This window comes from Cyprinodon variegatus, unplaced genomic scaffold (assembly GCF_000732505.1).
Source record: "Cyprinodon variegatus isolate N-32 unplaced genomic scaffold, C_variegatus-1.0 Scaffold663, whole genome shotgun sequence".
In the NCBI taxonomy this organism is placed as follows: domain Eukaryota; kingdom Metazoa; phylum Chordata; class Actinopteri; order Cyprinodontiformes; family Cyprinodontidae; genus Cyprinodon; species Cyprinodon variegatus.
The window spans coordinates 449,224-468,279 of record NW_015151116.1 but is presented as its reverse complement, the minus strand read 5'-3'; the positions used below and the strand labels follow the sequence as shown (position 1 = coordinate 468,279).

General features: G+C 41.3%; 1 protein-coding gene across 1 annotated transcript in view; it reads right to left on the bottom strand.

The window, feature by feature from the left end:
- Positions 1-6,814: 6,814 nt before the first annotated feature.
- LOC107096987 (adenylate cyclase type 3-like) overlaps positions 6,815-19,056 on the bottom strand; it is a 33,703-nt gene continuing 21,461 nt past the window's right edge. Inside the window, exon 4 of the mRNA XM_015393927.1 lies at positions 6,815-7,015. Within this exon, the coding sequence (XP_015249413.1) occupies positions 6,830-7,015 (186 nt within the window). The 3' untranslated portion in view covers positions 6,815-6,829. The remainder of the gene's footprint in view (positions 7,016-19,056) is intronic.

Sequence of the window (19,056 nt, the reverse complement as noted above, 5' to 3'; positions counted from 1 at the left end):
CCTCAGAGATCTGGACTGCAAAACCGTGTTTCTGACCCAGTCTGTCTGTGGGTAACTGAGACTGCCTGCCCCTTTGAACTGTGTTTGCTTCTGTGGATATTGAACTGGATTTGGACTCGGAACTTCCCCTGGATTCCCCCTTGGATACCTCTGCTGGATTTACGGACTCCCCCCTCGTCAAGACCCGGACCGAACCTAGGATTTCCCCAGCACGGACTCCCTCCTCTCCTGAAACCGGACTGAGCCCAACCGGACTGAGCCCAACCATGACCAAGTTCCTTACTCAAACATCTGCCTGCCTCCACTGGTCACTAACCACCACTCTGTCTATAGGAGCTGCCTGTCGCTGAGCCTGATCGTTCTTCCCGGGAGTCCGTGCCGCCCTCTCTCTCAAATAAAGACTGTTAACGCTTCACTGACCTGTTTGCGGGTTGTCTTTGGGTCCATCCATCTCCACTACAGTAATCCATTACAGATGAGTATTTATTTGTTTGTGTATTTTAACTTGTACTTAAGTACTGTTTGAGTACTTTTTCCAACACTTCATAAAACTGACTAAAACTTGACTACTAAAACCAGCTCAAACTTTCACATATAGTATTGACTAAAATGTGACTAAAACTAATAATAGTTTTTGTGCTGAAGATGAAAACTAAGACAAAATCTAAAATAGCTATCAAAGATATCACTGGTTTACTATCCTATACTCTTTCCAGGGAATCCTCTGCATGTCTTCTAAGGGGGTTAATTTTGCAGTGGGCAATGTGTTGTTTGGATTAACCCGATTAACCCTTTCATGAAGCAGGTGTAACAGATTCAAATCCGCAACTCTAAATTGATCTGGCCAAAAGTTGGGAACTCTGAGTGTTTGGTTTCACAACGGCTGCTATCAATTAGTTCAATAAATTTTAACTAGGTCCACTCAGAGTTAAAGCGCAAAAAGTATGAAAAGCCATTATCTTTGGATCACAGATTCGACAAGTCACCATGACAACAGGCAACAGCAATTGCCTATTTCACCCACTGGAACTAGAAATTTAAATTTTAATTACAGGAAAACTTGCGCTACAGCTACACAGGACAGAGGGATGGCGAAGGAGAACATTGTTGCTCGAGTTAATGCATACGGTTTTTATGAAGTTGGCTATGGAAGGTAATTTCTACATTAATTAAAAGCACTCCTCTCTGTTGTTCCATTTCTATATTTTCTAAATTACATTTTTGTTGCAGAAACTGAATTTTAGAAAGTAAAAAATATATACATACTGTATATATATATATATATATATATATATATGTATATATTAGTAAGAATTAGGTTTATATATCTAGAAATTCTGACATTTATCAGCTTGACTGAAAGTGTATTTATGATATCTAAAAATAATTTTTCATAGTTAAAATAATATTATTATGCCTGAAATTAATTTATTGACATCCAGAATGTTTATTCTTAGTCCTTTTGTTTGAATTTGTAATTTAGACAAAGAAAAAAGCTTTTTTCAGATATCAAGGAAAAAAAAATCCTGATATCAAAACAGCTACCAAAGCCGTTGTTATTGTGAAAATATTACGGGATTATATTATTAACGGTTGCAGATAAATGTATTTATTTAGGTGAAAGCTTTTGGCATCAGGTGAAGACATATGTGGAATTATATACTTAACAAAAAAGTGTGAAACAATTGAAAATGTGTCTTATATTCTAGGTCCTTCAAAGTAGCCACCTTTTGCTTTGATTACTACTTCGCAAACTCTTGGCATTCTCTTGATGAGCTTCAAGAGGTAGTCACCTGAAATAGTCTTCCAACAGTCTTGAAGGAGTTCCCAGAGATACTTCGCACTTGTTGGCCCTTTTGCCTTCACTCTGCGGTCCAGCTCGCCCCAAACCATCTTGATTGGGTTCAGGAGGATTATGAATATGTAAAATAACTAGAACTGAGAGTTATAGTAAATTAATATGTAATTCAAATCAAGGGTAAAAATATTTATTATCATTTGAAAGATTATAACTGTAATTTATTTACTGACCAGTGTCACATGCAGCTCTACTGATTAGTTTCTTTCTTTCCATTTTGTCATTTTGTGTCTGGCTCCATTTTTTTTTTACTTCCTGTTTTATTTTGGTTCACTAATTTCTGTTCTCGTTTCACACTACTTCACTTCCTGGGATTTCCCTTTAATCAGCCTTCCTTTATACTGCTCACCTGTATCTTGTTGCCAATTGCCTCACCTATTTAGACCTCTTCCTCTGTAGCCTTCCTTGCCAGTTTGTCTTTGTCACTTGTGTCACTTTATTCTACCTTGCAGTTAAGCTAGTTGCTCTCCTTGTTTTTTTGAGCAGCCTTGTTTTTTGGGATTTGTACCACCTGCTTCACTCATTGTGCAGTAGCACATTAAATTACTTTTTTGACTTAATTTCCCTGAGTTGAGTCCTGCATTTGAGTTATCTTTGATTGCCTCTGACAACCAGGGTTTTAGCCTCTTATCTAAAAAGTTGGAAACCTGAATACTGCTCTTAAAAATCCAGTTGTCTTTCACCAATTTAGCAATTAAAGCTATGGCTCTTAGCAACGTTATTAACCACCAACCAAATAAATGTGTTCTGTTCATTCGGGTTCCTTCTGAAAGAAGAGTGGATCCAGCCTGGGTGATAAATTGTTCACTGTGTAAAATGAACACAAAATACCACGGGTTAAAATACAATGGTTCCTTTATTAGCTATAATCACACGGTAATATATATGTAATAACTAAGCAAACACTAAAAACTACTGAAAATAAGCAAAATTAAAGATAACAAAGAGAGGGTGTTGCTGAAGCAGTTAGCTTCTGAAGCAGTTAGCTTCAGCAACACGTGACTCGTTCAGTCTGTAGTGAGCCTTAGCATTCAGTTAAACCTTAAAACCATCAGCAGTTGACCCAGCACCTGACCATCTATCACGACTATCTATTGTACCTGTAGCCAAGCAGAGCACTTATTAAGCATCAGATTAAAGGGGGGAGGTTACTGTTTTTGGTTCGGTGGAGTGAAGGTTTCGGTGTTCTGCAGGTCCGTCTTTGGTCCAGTCTAATTGTCCAACAGCAACTCAAAGAGATTTGGATCAATACGATGCAACAATAAAAGACGATTTGCAAGGTGCTGTGCTACCGTGAGTTATAGCACACCACAAGCGCAGAATCGCAGTTATATCGAGCGCAGACGTCCCCGTAGGGACTTTGTTGTTGCGTTTAATAGCCTTCAGCTGGATGCGCTTGTATAGTTTTTGAGTGGCACAGAGCCACCGACAAAATAGGATGCTAATATGGGGAACTAGTTTTTTTAAAACCTATGCCAGAGGGGTGTGTCTTCAGAGTGGCGTCCTTCCCGATACATCAGCAACAATGGATCGCACTAGCACAAGTGTCACTAGCAAAGCACCCCCACACCATCACAGCTCCTCCTCCCCAATGCTTCTCGGTGGAAACCAGGCATGTAGAGTCCATCCGTTTTCCTTTTCTGCATCATACAAAGACATGTTGGTTGGAATCTTGATGGTTTTTGCGACTGCACTTGGGGACACTTTCAAAGTTTTGCAAATTTTTCAGACTGACTGACCTTTCTTCAAGTAATGATGGCCACTCATTTTTCTTTACTTAGCTGCTTTTTTCTTGCCATAATACAAATTCTAACAGTCTATTCAGTAGGACTATCAGCTGTGTATCTACCTGACTTCTGCACAACACAACTTATGGTCCAAACCCCATTTATAAGGCAAGAAATCCCACTTATTAAACCTGACAAGGGACAACTGTGAAGTGAAAACCATTTCAGGTGACTACCTCTTGAAGCTCATCCAAATGCCAAGAGTGTGCGAAACAGTAATCAAAGCAAAAGTAGGCTACTTTGAAGAACCTAGAATATAAGACATATTTTCAGTTGTTTCACACTTTTATGTTAAGTATATAATTCCACATTTCATAGTTTGGATGCCCTGTGTGAATCTACTTCAAAGTCATGAACATAAAGAAAACACTTTAAATGAGAAGGTGTGTCCAAACTGTACTGTATTTTTTATGCACAAAACTGCAACAAAATCTGATTAAATCAGCAAATACAACAACATGATTGGTTGTAAAGACAGTTGAGATAAAGGACAGGAAATCCTGCTACTAACCTGGTTAGCTTTGGGGAGAATGTTACCACGGGGACTGAAGCAGGTTGAGGAAACTACTTTTGTGAACCGCAAAAGTCAGAGTTTAGCTGTTTTTAGGTTTAGACAACTTAAAATTTTCAGTAAACCTGTTTCATGAAACGAACCCCTGATCTCTTTTTTCCTTAAAATACAGCTCCGTAAACCTGTGTCTTTTACATGTTTACAGATGCTTTATCAGGCTTTTCTCACTTGTTCTTCCTGTCTGGCAAAGCTTGTATTGAGGGGTTTAATCTTGGGTCTGTATGAGCCTTTGCTTCTGTATAGATAAAGCCTACTAACACTGAGATGGTCCACTGACCAAATGTTTTTGTTCATATTTGCTCCCGTGGTACAACCATTTTTTCCTGTAGATTGTGTGGTAGTTTCTCAACAACGGGCCTAGTTCCTCTTGAGGTATCCGGATATGATATACCTGTGAGATAACCATTTTCCTTGTAGTTCTACTAGCAGATATGCCAGTCGGTCGGACTCATCAATCTGTAAGAAGAACTTCCTTTTTTGAACATGCGCGGTGATCAAGGTTCTGGTAAATCGGCTCATAGCTCTGTTTCAACAGCAGGATTTGTCCATGAACACCTCACAACGGCCAACTGAATTTCAAACATGTTTATTTTTTTTTCTGACCTCAGGATTCACAATTGTGACATAGTCATGAGAGGCTGATCTCCCCTTGTTACCACCTGTATACCTGCACACGATGCAGGATGCTGTCATAATCTGGCCTGTTTGCTCCTCCTTAATTAGTAATTCCTTTCACCTGTCGTTTTCCCTCCCTGCCTCAATTGTAATTTATTCCTCTCACCTTTTTCCTCTGGTTTATATTCAGTTCAGCCTGAGCATTCAGGGCAAGATCATTACTTGTCTTTCTGTTAGTCTGTCTGTTCAGTTGTTTGCCTTGGTACTTGTGATGGATCCTGGCGGCCAGTGGAAAGAGGGTTTTGTGTCTGTCTCGTCTCCTAATCGTCCACTGTTCCTCCCCTGCTGAGTCCTCTGGGTTTTTGGCTCTTTACACGGGGAGGTTCAGTTTTTATCCAAGTAAGCCTGGCTCCAGGTAGGAGACCAGTTTACAGGTCCTGCATCAAGTTCTGGTTCCAGGTCCTGTCCCGGCTACCCTCTTCCACTGAGCACGCTCAGCTGCACCTGATCCTGTCTGCTCCTGTGCGTGACCATCTGGTCACGCTTTCGGAACCCTGTCAGACTCTGAACCTGTCCCAGAGCTCTGTTATTGCCTGGAAGCCTGGATCCTGCCACCTGTTCTGTTCCTGCCTGTTCTGCAACCTGTTCTGTCCATTCCTGCCTGATCTGTATCCCTGATCAGGATCGGCTTCATGCAACTCCTCCGGAGCTGCAGCACCGGGGACACTCTGGGTGACGCAAGCCGCATGAGCTGTCAGCCCATCGGCTGGATTGCACCCCTTTCAAGGGGTATGGACTGAACTGCTAAACCAGGTAAGTGACTCACTGAGAACATCATCTTCAGTCAGATGATCGTGGTCACGTAGCTGTGTTTCTCCCTTAAAGTGTCTGAGATTGGGCGGTGCCCCGCCCCCCTCCTGCAGTGTCCGTGAGCCTCAGCTCCACCTCAGTTTTTGTTTTATTTTAATAAACTTTTTGAACTTTCCTACTGACTGTCTCTCCTTGAATACTGGGTCCATCTGTCCCCTTTTCATGACAGATGCACAGTGAGGCTAAAACTCGGCCCGATCTAAAAATTCTCGCTCACTGGAGATTTGGCTCGAATGTATGCCCACCTTTTTTCCACGCACACTCTGCGATCATCATCAAAGAGAATTGAGCCTCAGCCAAATTCAGAACAAGAGGAAGGGAGAGTGAAGCGACAGAACAGTATTTGTCCATGCAGATGATGAGCAAGAAAGAAAGGAGGCAATTTCAACCAGTGATTCGGATTGATGTACAGATGGCAGAATAAAGATGAAGAGGATGGAACAGCGAGTAGTTGCAGGAGGTGCAGGATGAAAAAAGAGAAGGCTGGGTGAACGATCTGGGATAAGTTCAGGTGTGGAAAAAACCCTTGTTTCATAATGGAGCCAAGAAGGAAGGGAGATAAGTGCGAGTGGCCACACAGGCGCTCTGACGCAATCTTCACAAGATCTTTGCCCATTGACTCTCGTTAAAAATTATACATGTGCAGTAGATCCTCTGCAATACAAAGGTATAGGATAGCTCGGGGGGCTGTCACTACTCGATCCGTCCCGGAAGCACGAGCCGTCCTGCGCATGCGCGAACAGATACATCCGGGTGGCCATAGACAATGTAATTATGGTACTAAAATTGCTTATTTCTATCCTTAACTCCCTAAAGAATGCTAATACACATTTTTAACAAATGTGCTATGACTTTTGTGAGAACATTTTGACTTTTCACATTTTCTTTGTTAAACAGCCTCTCTGACGTCATTATCGGACATGCTAAGAATAGTCCTGCAGAATATGATTAAACAATGCTTAAATCCAGGACACACATTACATGATAAAATACACATAAAATAGTTCTGTGAGATTATATACATGTTGATATGAATACAGTTTCAGACATTGTACAGATCTAACCAAAATTATGATCTTTTTTTGAAAAAAAAAAAAACTTATCTACCTTGCAAACCTTTGGCCTTAACTATAAATGGCAACAGCAGCAGTTTAACCCACATCCCCAGGTAAAGGAAAAAGCCATACCGATACGTAACATGAAGTTGTTGAATGACTGGTAGTTGATGTTCATTAGGGTCACCTTCATGGCCAGAGCAAAGTCTGCCAAGTCAGCTAGGTGCTGCCAACGCTCTTTGTGAGACTGCTCTTCCCTCTGAAAAACAGACATTGATAAACTTCATTTAAGACAATCCTCATGAGGCAGTAGGTTAGTGTTCAATTGTAATGCAGACAACCAAGTTTAAATTCCATAAAGTTTTAGCTGAAACAGGATAATCATATGTGAAAGGAGAGTGCATTTTGCCTTTATGTTTATTATTATCATACTTCAAGTCTATGAATGATCTACGTTGCCCCTTTGTGAGAATTCAGTGAATGATTGTGATGCATGTAGAGTTTATCCATGTTATGCTGTGCAATTGCTTTTACTCAGAAAAATCTGTAATATGTTTCCATTTCTCCATTTTTCTCAGTTAAACCTTTGACTTAGACTTAGACAGATTTATTTGTCATTTTGTTTACACAAGTGTCAAACAAAAAGAGCTCTCTGGACAATTTTTTTTTTTTAAGTGCAGTGAAAAATAGTAAAAAATATATAAAAACAGTTATATAAACATATGACTGTACATTTACACTTCTAACATTTCTGTTTTTTTATATATATAAAACAATAATAATAAATATAATAAAATAATACAATAACGCATTTTACAAAACATTCAGCAGTCTAATGGCAGTGGGGAAGAAACTGTTATAGAATTGACTAGACCAGTGGTTCCCAAAGATTTTCTTCTGGGCCCCCCTTTGGATTACAATAAAATTCCACCCCCCAAAAAAAAAAAATAAATAAATCAACAGGGCACACACATCGTTCAACCAGATATAATAAACCTTTACACATGTTTTGTTTTCAAACTCCACTGAAGTTTATTTCACACTTCAGGTTGCAACAAAACAAACTACACACTATCTTTAGAGTAGAACACTTTTTTTCCTAGTTCTATACTGTACATTAGAAGGGGATTCTGTGTTGCCAGTGTTATTTTAAACATACTTCTTTTTTTATTTTTATTTTGTAACAATATTTAACTATGCTATCATCAACACATTAAAAAAAGCCTCCGTGCAAAATGGAGTGAAAACATGAACAGCTCCCTGAGTTTTTTTTCTTTGCAAAAATTACTTTAATCCTCCCATCTTTTCAGTGGCTGTGGTAAGCCTGCTTGTTGGTGCAGATCTTCTCAAATCTGGGTTGCAGTGTCACAACTGTTCATTAGCTTTGATCTGTATTTGGTCTTGATTGAGGCCACAGCAGAAAAACCTATTGCACATAGGTAGGACGTGGCAAAAGGAAGAAGTGTGGCCAGTGCTCTCTTTCCTAACAGAGGGTAATCTTTCGCCACTCCTATCCAAAATGCAGCCAGTGTCTTTGAGCTACACTGCAGCCTCATTGTGGAATCGGAGGTGATATCAATGAACTGCTCCTCTTCTGATGTGCTGAAGTCGGCAGGTGGTGTTGCACTGAAAGGATCACGGATCCAGTCATATTTATTGGAATCCTGCACCAGGAAATATTTCTGGAGATGTTTCTAAAGGGCACAGATGTGTGCTTCCATGCATGAGATCACTGTTTTCTGCAGCTTGTTGCCTTCAGTGAAGGATTTCAGGTTCTCAAATGAGTCCACATTTCCATCCTTCACCCGCTGCCCCCACATCTCTAGTTTTCTGATAAATGATGTGACTTTATCTGCCAGATGTGGAAGGTGTGTGTTTGGGCCTTGCATCTGCAAATTCAGTCCATTGAGTTTCAGAAACATGTCACTGAGATATGCAAGTTTCATGAGGAACTTGTTACAGTTAAATTTGTGGGCAAGATCGCTGCCTTCCTCCTCCAAAAAGATGCGTATCTCATCTCGCAGTTCAAAAACCCTGGACAGCACTTTCACACGCGACAGCCATCGGGACTCGCTGTGAAATAGAACAGCTGTGTGGTCGGAGCCCATTTCCTCGCACAGTGCTGAAAAAATTCGGGCTTTGACAGGTCGTGTTTTAATGTAGTTGACTGTGGCGATGACGTCGTTCATTACAGAGCCCGCAGTTTGCTGGCAGCTGAATCATCAATCATAGTTGAAACCATGTCCATAGCAAAGGGAAGTTTTAGTTCCTCCGCAACCGTGTGCAGCTTTTTACACTGTGCAACTCGGTAGGCAACTTTATATGAAGCGAGCTGAGCATTTGCCAACAAGGATGCAGCTTTTGTAAAGAAAGATTGCTGAGACCGGCAGTTTTTGTCTGAAAAAGTCAACTGACTTGTCTCTGTGCTCTGGATGTACGGTCTTCCAAGTGTCGTCTTAGCTTGTTGGGCTTCAGACTGTCACAAGCTAGCACTGTAAGACAGGCAACACACTGTGGTCTCTCCTCATTACCCACCGTTGTACATGTGAAGCCAAAGAAAAGATATGCTTCGTCATATTTTCTACTCTTTGTCTTTGAAGAAAGCTGGTTTGGAAGCATATTTTGCAGTGGTTCATCTTCTGCCTTACATGTAGGGAGCCCCGTCAAAAACCTGTCCATTATGCTCAGTCAAGCAAGCACTGTTTTTTGTTTTTTTGTTCATTCATCCATACCACTTCCCGCGCCCCCCCTGCAATGGCATTGCACCCCCCCTAGGGGGCGCGCCCCACACTTTGGGAACCACTGGACTAGACCTTCATCAAATGCTGTGAAGCCTTTTTCCAGAGGGTAGAGGAGCCCCAATGATCTTCTCTGCTTTTCTAACCACTCTCCTCACTTTCTTCCAGTCTGAGACGCTGCAGCCTCCACACCAAACAGTGAGACAGCTAGTCAGAACGCTCTCTATGGTGCTTCTGTAGAAGGTGGTGAGGAAGGTGGGGGCAGGTGGGTTCTCCTCATCCTCCGCAAGAAGTACATGTGCTTCTGTGCCCTTTTGACCAGTGAGGTGGTGTTTACATTCCAGGTGAGGGTGTCTGTGATGTGCACCCCCAAGAATTTGGTGCTGTTGACCACCTCTACAGCTGCGCTGTTGATGACCAGTGGAGCATGGTTAGGCCGGTTCTTCCTGAAGTCCAAGATGATCTCCTTCGTCTTCTTCACGTTCAGGATATTATCGTTGCATTTCACCAGCTGCTCCACCTCCTCTCTGTAGTCCAGTCGTCTCTGAAGAGGCCCAACACCGTGGTGCTGTCACAATGTGAATGGTGGTGAACCTGGGGACGCAGTCATGTGTCGTCAGGGTGAACAGCAGGGGGCTCAGGACCCAGCCCTGAGGGGAGCCTGTGGTTAGACTGATGACATCAGAGGTGAGGAAGTCTAGAAGCCAATTGCGGAGGGGTGTATGTAATGTGGGATGATAGTGATCTGACTTCCAGGAACAGCATCCGCACGTGAGTGTTCTCCTCCAGGTGTGCCATGCTCAGGTGGAGAGCAGCAGATATGGCGTCCAAAGTGGAGCGTTGCGTCAGTAGGCAAACTGGAACGGGTCAAATGTTGGTGGCTGACTGGAGACGATGTGTTTAACCAGCCTTTGGAAGCAATCCATCCTGATAGGAGTCAGTGCGACAGGCCGGTAATCATTTAGTGAGGTGACCTGAGGGTTTTTTGAGACTGGAATAATGGTGGCAGACTTGGAGTATGCTGGCACTAGGGATCAAACCTTCCAAAGAAGTTGTTCGGTTCATTTAGGATGTCATTTAGGATGTCATTGTTTGCTGCATCTACCAGGGGGGGGGTGTTGTAGTTTGTGATCATCCAAATGCCTTTCCAGATCGTCCTAGTGTTGCTGTTGTCTTAGAAAAGATCCTGGATCTTCTGTCTGTGGTTCTGCTTTGCTGATCTAATGGCACGATTTAAGTTGGCACGCGCTATTCTCACTGCCTCTTTATCACCAGACTTGAAAGCTGAGTTCCGTGCTTTTAGCGATTTCAGAACCTCTCCATTTATCCAGGGAGGTTGGTTGGCCCGGGTGGTGAAGTTCTTTTTGATGCTGACGTCCTCAATGCATTCGTTAATGTAGGCTGACACAGTCATGGCATACTCATCAATATTTTATAGGTTGTCAAATGTTGCTGCAGCCTTGAGGATGTTCCAGTCAGAGCATTCAAAACAGTCTTTGAGTGTCTCCATGGTGTCTTCAGACCACACTCGAAACTCTTTAACTGACGGTTTAGCCCTGATCAGCAGGGGCTTATATGAAGTGATAAGCATGACTGAGAGATGATCTGATGACCCGAGGTGGGGGTGGGGGGCTGCTCTGAATGCATCTTTGATGTTAGAGTAAACCAGGTCTAAAGTCACATGTTGGTAGAAATGGGGGGAGAACAGTCTTCAAGTTAGCCTGGTTAAAATCCCCAGCACTGATGAAAATGCCCTCTGTGTGCAGATTGGGGCTCAGAGATAGCCTGGCATAGAGTCTTCATGGCCTCTTTAGTGTTAGGACTGAGGGGCACGTGAACAGCAGTAATGCTAACCCCACTGAACTCCTTGGGCAGATAGAACGGCCTGAAGTTAACAGTCAGAAATTCGATGTCTGGAGAGCAGAAACTGATCTAGCATTCTTCTTATCGATGTAAACACATAGCCCACCACCCCGAATCTTACCGCTTAGTTCTTTGTTCCTATCGGCGCGGTATAGAGTTAGCCCCTCCAGGCTAATAACTTTTTCTGGTATTGCCGGATGCGGCCAAAACTCAGTCAGAATGATGGCGCAGCAGTTACATTTGTCCTTTCTTGAAGACAGTTCCAGTCGAAGATTATCTATTTAGTTATCCAACGAGCGGACATTGGAGAGCAGGATTGATGGAAGTGGAGGTCTGTGGGGATTTCTCTTTAGGTTCGCAGTAAGCCCCCCTCTGCAGCCTCGCTTTCTCCGTCTCGCAAATCTCTTCCTTCTACCGTTATATTCTGCTGTTTTGTTTACATCCGTCCGTAGCACTCCACAGCTTTTGAAACGGTCAAAAGTTTCTGAATTTAAAACATTTTGTGACCGTAGCTCCAGCAGGCATTGGTCAATCATAGATGTGATTTAAAGTCTAGTCTGTATTGTATTAAGCGGCATATTTTGTGAAATTACCATTATCATTACCATTACCATCACCATATTGTTGAGAGGAGCCGTTCTTGGCCGCTGCTTTGGAGTGCCACCATGGTAATTGATAATGGTAATTCGATAACAAATATCTGTTGGTATAATCCAATTTATTTGTAAAATTTATTTATGATGGTCTTATGTAAAAGTTCATACTTGTTAAGAAATCTTGGAATGGGAATGATGCAAATTCATCTGTAGCCTATTCAACAATATGTTTGCATTAAGCTAACTGTATAATAGATAAAACATAATAACTAAAACTGAATTGAATAAATGACCAATTTTTATCATCAACTTTTATATTTGATTGATAATTTCCCTTTCTCTGGAGTTATGTTCCACTTCAAACCTAGAAATTTCTAGCATTGATTAACCGCACTTTTTGATGCGTGGGGTTCACGAATGGTGATGGATGTACAAATGTTGTTTTATATCTTAAGTTTGTCAGAAAATAAATATATTTCTAAGTGATAAAACTGGACCTTAAAACTTCCTCTTATAGTCAGTTTATAAAGAAATGGCCAACTGTGTTGTAGCGGCAGAACCCCATCTGTCAATGTTTTCTTAGCCAGCATGTGGAGTGTGATCTTTAGGTTACATTAGGTCTCCCAGACAGTCTGTTATTAGCAACTAATTCTTTTGACACAAAATTAATCTCAGAGAAGTTTTCAAGTGAGAAAATGCACGTCAAAACTAAATCATTGTACTCAAACAATCAAGATATTGATGCTACTTTTAAATGTGAGGCGTAGCTGGAGGCAATAAAAAGAGCTTTGATGACGAACACGAAGAATGTACTGTGGAGACTCTGTATTTATTTTAACTCCTGGCATATTAATTTAGCAATTTACTATCCAAAGACATCAATGTCAACAAGCTGCATGGTGGAAAACTCAGTGCCGATGACAGTAAGTATAACAAGTCAGTTTTTCCCTCTAGGTTGTTCATATTTTATTTAACAATAAGTTGGAAGTGTATCAAATATTTTTGTGTATTTTTTTTTACACATTAAATTGTCTGTGTATTATTAAAGCTGTTAAAAATGTAACCTGTAAATACAATGAATATATACGTAAAATTTTGATAAGTCCATTTACCCTATTACATGTGTTTATGCACATAAAAAAACCATAATGATAAAATCTGTAATCCATCTGCATCCAAATATACTGATTACAGTACAGAAAGTTCTGGTGATTACAACAAAGAATGTTCAGCACAGATGATCATTGTTGTGCTGATCATTGCTGTATTTTGCTGTTTCATATGGCCCTTAAGGGACAAGAACCTGCATTTTTTGATGTTTCCAAAGTTCTGGATATTATTTCTGAGATTTTTGTTCTGAGAACCTAGCTCTTTAGTTCTGGCAGAAATGTTCTCAGAGTAAATCCAAAAAAAAGGGGAAAAGAAACATATTTCAGTATTAACATGATTTATTCCAGTCATGTTCACAAAAATCCCTAACAGAAAGGCATACTGTCAGGTTTATTCGATGATTATAAAATTAATGTCTGTGCATATGGAATTTTAATTAAATGAGATGCTTAACTCTGTTTACTGCAAATTGTCATGCAACTTTGGTAGAAAACTGCTGATGTTTGTGCAAGGATAATCACGGTTATCGGGAAACCGCTCTATTCTGTGATTCAATCAGAAAGAGCATTTTGTCCTATGACCTGATCAACTGCCTTGTCAGAAGAACACTGTTCTGTAACCCACCCCATGTGTTATGATCTGCTAATAAAAGGCTTCTGCTGAGGACACCCACCAGAGAGCAGAAGTGGCTGAACGTGGCTCTCTCCTCCTGCAGAAGCTAAAAAACACTATTCTGTGCGGACTCAATTTCTTTTTACTAAACCTGCAATTTTGAACGTAACATTTTGGTGCTGAAACCCGGGAGTCAAGATCCAATTGTCCAGGACCGTGTGGGACCAAGGCCAAGAATCTGTCGACAGCCGTCTTCCCTTCGCCGGACGGGGCCAGTTTAGTCCAGCCCTGCCCTGGGCATCCTGGTGACGACTTCCGCTGAGGACTGCTCTGCACAGCAAAGGGTAGGCCTAAATCTTTTGATCAAAAGTTGGTCTGGGACCATTTAAGTTACAGCTGTTATCGCAAGAATATTTGACGAGACCAAGTCTTGTTGACGAATGTGGCATCTGGGTATTCTGTGCGTTTGAGTCTGGGACTCTGTGTTGTTCTCGAGATAGTAAGGTTTGCAGCTGCCGCAGCAGGGATATTTGACGAAGCCAAGTTTTGTTGACAGATGTGGCATCTGGGTATCCGCTGCGTGCGAGGGCCTGGAGCTGGAGACTCCGAAGTGTACACAATAGGTGTTTTTTGTCTATGTTGTTTAAAATAAAAAATACATACATAATAGGCCTTAGGATAGGTGTGACTGTACAAGCTAAGTCTGTGTGAGAATGTGTGAGGAAACAATCGAACCGTTGGGTTCTGTTGTTTCATATTAACACAGCAGGGGTTTAATACAGTAAAGTTCTTGTGGATGCAGAGGCAAGAATTTCTCACCTGAAAAGGTAGTAGCAGAAATTACCACAACAGTTTTTGGGTACTGTCTTGCTGAATAAACATCCAGTGCGTAGAATACCCTAGGTGTTTGTACTGGACTAAATTCTTTAAAATGGGTAAAGGTCAAAATAGATTTAGAGATAATTTGAAATCTACGATTAGAAGTTTGTAGAAGCGCAGGATCCAACAAAAAATAAACACTTGAATATATGGTTTAAAAAAATATGGGTTTGAGGGACGCCTCTATTCCAAGATAAAATACTTGTAGAAGTGGAAGTAAAAGTATGAAATAGATGGTGTGTGGAAGTAGATCAATGGAGAAATGTTATGTGCCGGCTAGAAGCAAACACTAGAAAAAATAGATAATTAAAAAATAAATAAATACATAAATGAGCTCCAAATGGCGAGCTGTTGATAATACATGCGCAAAGTAGATATGTTATTATTAAAAATTAAATAAATAGATCTAATGTTGTGTTTGTCCGTCTTTTAATGTTATGTGTCTCTGTCTTTAAAGTTATGTTTGTGGGTCTTTTAAGTTGTTTGTGTGTCCAAAAGATAATGAAACACAGTTTAGAGGGAGACAGCTTGCATCTGCAGCCGCGGGGGAGGGGAATGTCGGATGGGTCAATGACTGCAGCATTGATCTGACTGATGGCCTTCCTAGTGTGCCTGCAGGGTCTCCAAAACACAGGTAAAACTGTTGGGATCCAGAGGCTTGCCCTCCAGAGGGCGCCGAGGATCCCTTCCTGTTTGTATGTTTTTCTGTTGGGATCTGGGTTACTGTTGGGATCTGGAGATTCTGCCACCTGTCTCCAGCAGAGAGGGCTATGGGTCTCCTGAGCTGGAGCCTCCTGCACACCTGAGGATCATCAGCCCATCAGGAGACCTTCTACATAAGCAGCGGCCAGACCTGTCTTCAGTGCAGGAGTGTTGACCAGTTTTGGTTAGCAGAACCTGAGCCTCAGCTTGATTTAAGAATCTCTGCCTGCCCTAGGGAGCAACTTGATCCTAACCAGTCTCTGTCTTCTCTGCTCTTAGGTAACCTGATCGAAGTCTGTGGCTCTGGAGGAGCTCATGTCTGGAAACCTGCCTGCCCGCTCAGAGAAACCAAACCAGAAGATCCTCAGTCTGAATCTCCAAGTTAGTTCTCAAGGGAGAACTAGGAGAAGAACTCAAGGTCTGAACCTCGCTAGCCTGAAGCTAAGCTCTGCCGCTGTTAAAGCTCTCTGCTGAACCCACTGTCTCTGGACCCAACTGGTTCCCTCTCTCCACCGCTCAGTCTGAACCTCATCAGGTACAAATCTAAATCTAGACTCAGTCAAGACTTCACTCCTACCTGGCTAACCAAACAACCCCTCTCTGCAGATTCTCTGTGAAACCAGTCCCCGACCAGTACCAGAACTAGTGCATTCTTTTACTTTGTGTGTGTTTATCAAATAAACAGTTGAACTTTTACTCTGCTTCCTGTGGTGTTCTGCATATGGGTTTAATCACAGAGACCCATCATGACAAAAACCCCACGTTCAAGATTTAGTTTGTGTTAAAATAACTCAGCATTCTTTGCTAACAAAATTTGATGAAAATTATTTCAAAGATATTCCAAATGCTTTGTGGTCTACATGAAAAATTGATGTAGGACTGTTGACAACTGTAGATCCAGTTAAAATAGTTCCTAAATTGCAATACAGGTCAAAGATTAAACATTATCTGCTAAAATGTGAAGCATTTTGTAAAGCAAGTATGAAAACCAATTATAAAAATTTAGCGGGTGCAAAGACAAGTTTGTTGTTTGGGCCATGTTATTTTAGAAGAAGGTAAGAAGCTACAAGAATGTCTTTAGAATTGTGCAATTACTACAGGGCTTAGATTCCACATTATGAAAAAAAACTTAGCTTTTGTTAAGTTTTTTTTATGACACACTAGAGCTATGTCAGAGAAATAGAACAGCAATTCACAAAGCTAAAAGTAGAACTTTGCTCAGCAACTGTCTTAGCTCTACAAAATTATCCAAAATCGTGCATCCAAACAATTGACGGCTAAGCAAGTTATATGACCTCTTTGTTTGCAGCCTCATGGTAATAGGCTCATACTTGTAGTGTCTTACTCTAAAGGATTAAAGGAGACCCGTAGAAACAGTAGCTCCCCTATATTATCTTTATTATATTGTGTAGTTGGATACATATATATATATATATATATATATATATATATATATATAAAACCATGATGATGACTTTTCTAGGCTTGTGTAATTACTGTAGAACATGGATCCCCAATTTTGCTGAGGTTACTCAGCCACTGCTTGATCTCATTTACACAAATGAAATGGCAATGACAGATATAATAACATGGACTCCAACTGCGAGGTCAGCTTTTTTACAGCTAAAGGACCTAAATGCAAACTCTTCTGTAGTGGCACTACCTGACTATTCTAAACCATTTATCCAAACAGTGGATTGCAGGGGGCAGTTCATGACCTCCCTGCTAATGCAGAAACAAGGAGGAAAAATGAGGCCAGTGGCATTTTATTCAAAAAGATTAGATCCAGTTGCATGTGCTCTACCAAATTGTGTAGGATCAGTTTGTGCTGCTGCTCTAGCCATACAAAGTTCATCTGAAATTGTTTTGTATCATCCACTGACCTTGTTAATACCTCATGCAGTGGAACTGTTAGTCACAACAGCCAAAATGACCTTTATGTCCCCAGCCAGACATCTAAACATTATGACCACTTTACTGTCTCAGCTTCACCTCACCCTGCAGCGATGTAATTATTTGAATCCCTCAACTTTGCTGCCCACACCAGAAGATGGTGACCCTCACCACTGTGTTGAAAGGACAACTATGTGTTGCAAACCGCATCCAGATTTAAAAGATGAACCACAGGAGGGTTATGAAAATTTGTATGTGGATGGGTCAGCTTCCAGATCAGAAGAAGGAAAGAACTTAGTTGGTTTTGCTATTGTAGATGATCAAAAAATCCTTTACAGTGCTGCCTTAAAAATCATCATATTCTGTGCAAGCTGCAGAGATTGTTGCACTAACAAAAGCATGTGAAATATCAACAGGCCGAGATGTAAATATTTTCACGGACAGTCAGTATGTTTTTTCCACAGTTCATAATTTTGCTGCACAGTGGGAGCGTCGGGGCATGGTGACCAGTACAGGGAGGAAAGGTAAGCATGCAAACTTATTGACAGCCCTGTTAAAAGCTGTGTTGTTGCCATGGGCCATAGCTATATGCAAATGTGCAGCACATACCAAAGGTCAAGATGTAGTGAGCAGAGGAAATAATAGAGCAGATGTTGCAGCGAAGGAGGCAGCCAGAGCACAAATCTTTCTGACTAATGCAGATGTGTCAAATGACAGCACAATAATTCCTGCGGAAATTCTTATAGATATGCAGAAAAACGCTCCAGCACCTGAAAAAGAACAATGGAAAAGAGAAGGAGCGGTTACAAAGTCTGATGGCTTAATAATGATAAAGGATAAACCAGTTTTACAACGAAGCCCGTTTAGAACAGTAGCGGTGATGAGTCATGGTCAAGGCCATGTCTCAACAGGGGGGATGATTAGTATAGTACAACAACTATTTTATCCCACAGCAGGTTTAAATAACAACTTTAAACATTTTTGCAGAGCATGGCTTACATGTTGTAAATACAACCCACAAGGAAATCAGAGGCCTAAGCGACGACAGGAACAGAGAGGTACAGCCCCGTTTGAAGTGATAAGCATGGACTATATTGAGCTGACCCCAAGTGGTCAGTACAGGTATTGCCTAGTCTTAGTGGGCAACTTTTCTAAATGGGTAGAAATTGTCCCTACAAAACATGCAAATGCGTTGACAGTGGCAAAAGCATTGTGTATCCGGTTACATTTTGTAAATGAAGTGGTATTACTAATGTCTAAACATTTAAACATAACCTTAAAGCATCACTGTTCCTACCATCCACAGAGTGCAGGATTGGTGGAATGAGCTAATGGAGTGATTAAGAACAGACTGAGAAAATTCATGGCAGAAACAGGAAAGCCATGGCCAGTGTGTTTTGTATTTAGTAAAACTACTCATGAGGATTACTCCCATATCTGATGGTTTGACCCCTTTTGAAATAGTGAATGGGAGACCTTTTGTTCTACCCTTATGGGAAGGACAACCATGGGCAGAAAAAGAAGATGACACTGAGCCATTAACTAAATGGATGCTGAAGCTGTTCAGCGACAAAACTGTTCGGAAAACATGTAATCTGCCTAGTGCTCCTTTTGTTTCCCCACAGGAAGGCCTGAAGCCTGGAGACCGAGTGCTGATTAAAGTCATCAAGGGGAAAATTGGGCAGCTCCAAGGTGGGAAGGACCCTACATTGTGCAACTAGCAACTCCAACCGCTGTGAAGATCCAGGAGAGAAACACTTGGATCCACCAGAGTCATTGTAAGCTGATTAAAGACTTTCCCCAACAGGAAGCCCAGTCACCTTCACAGGGACCCAACGACTAAGGTAGAGATCTGTGGTGAAATCCAGCTTCAAAGGGGTTTGGTTTTTTAGGACCAATCGTCTCAA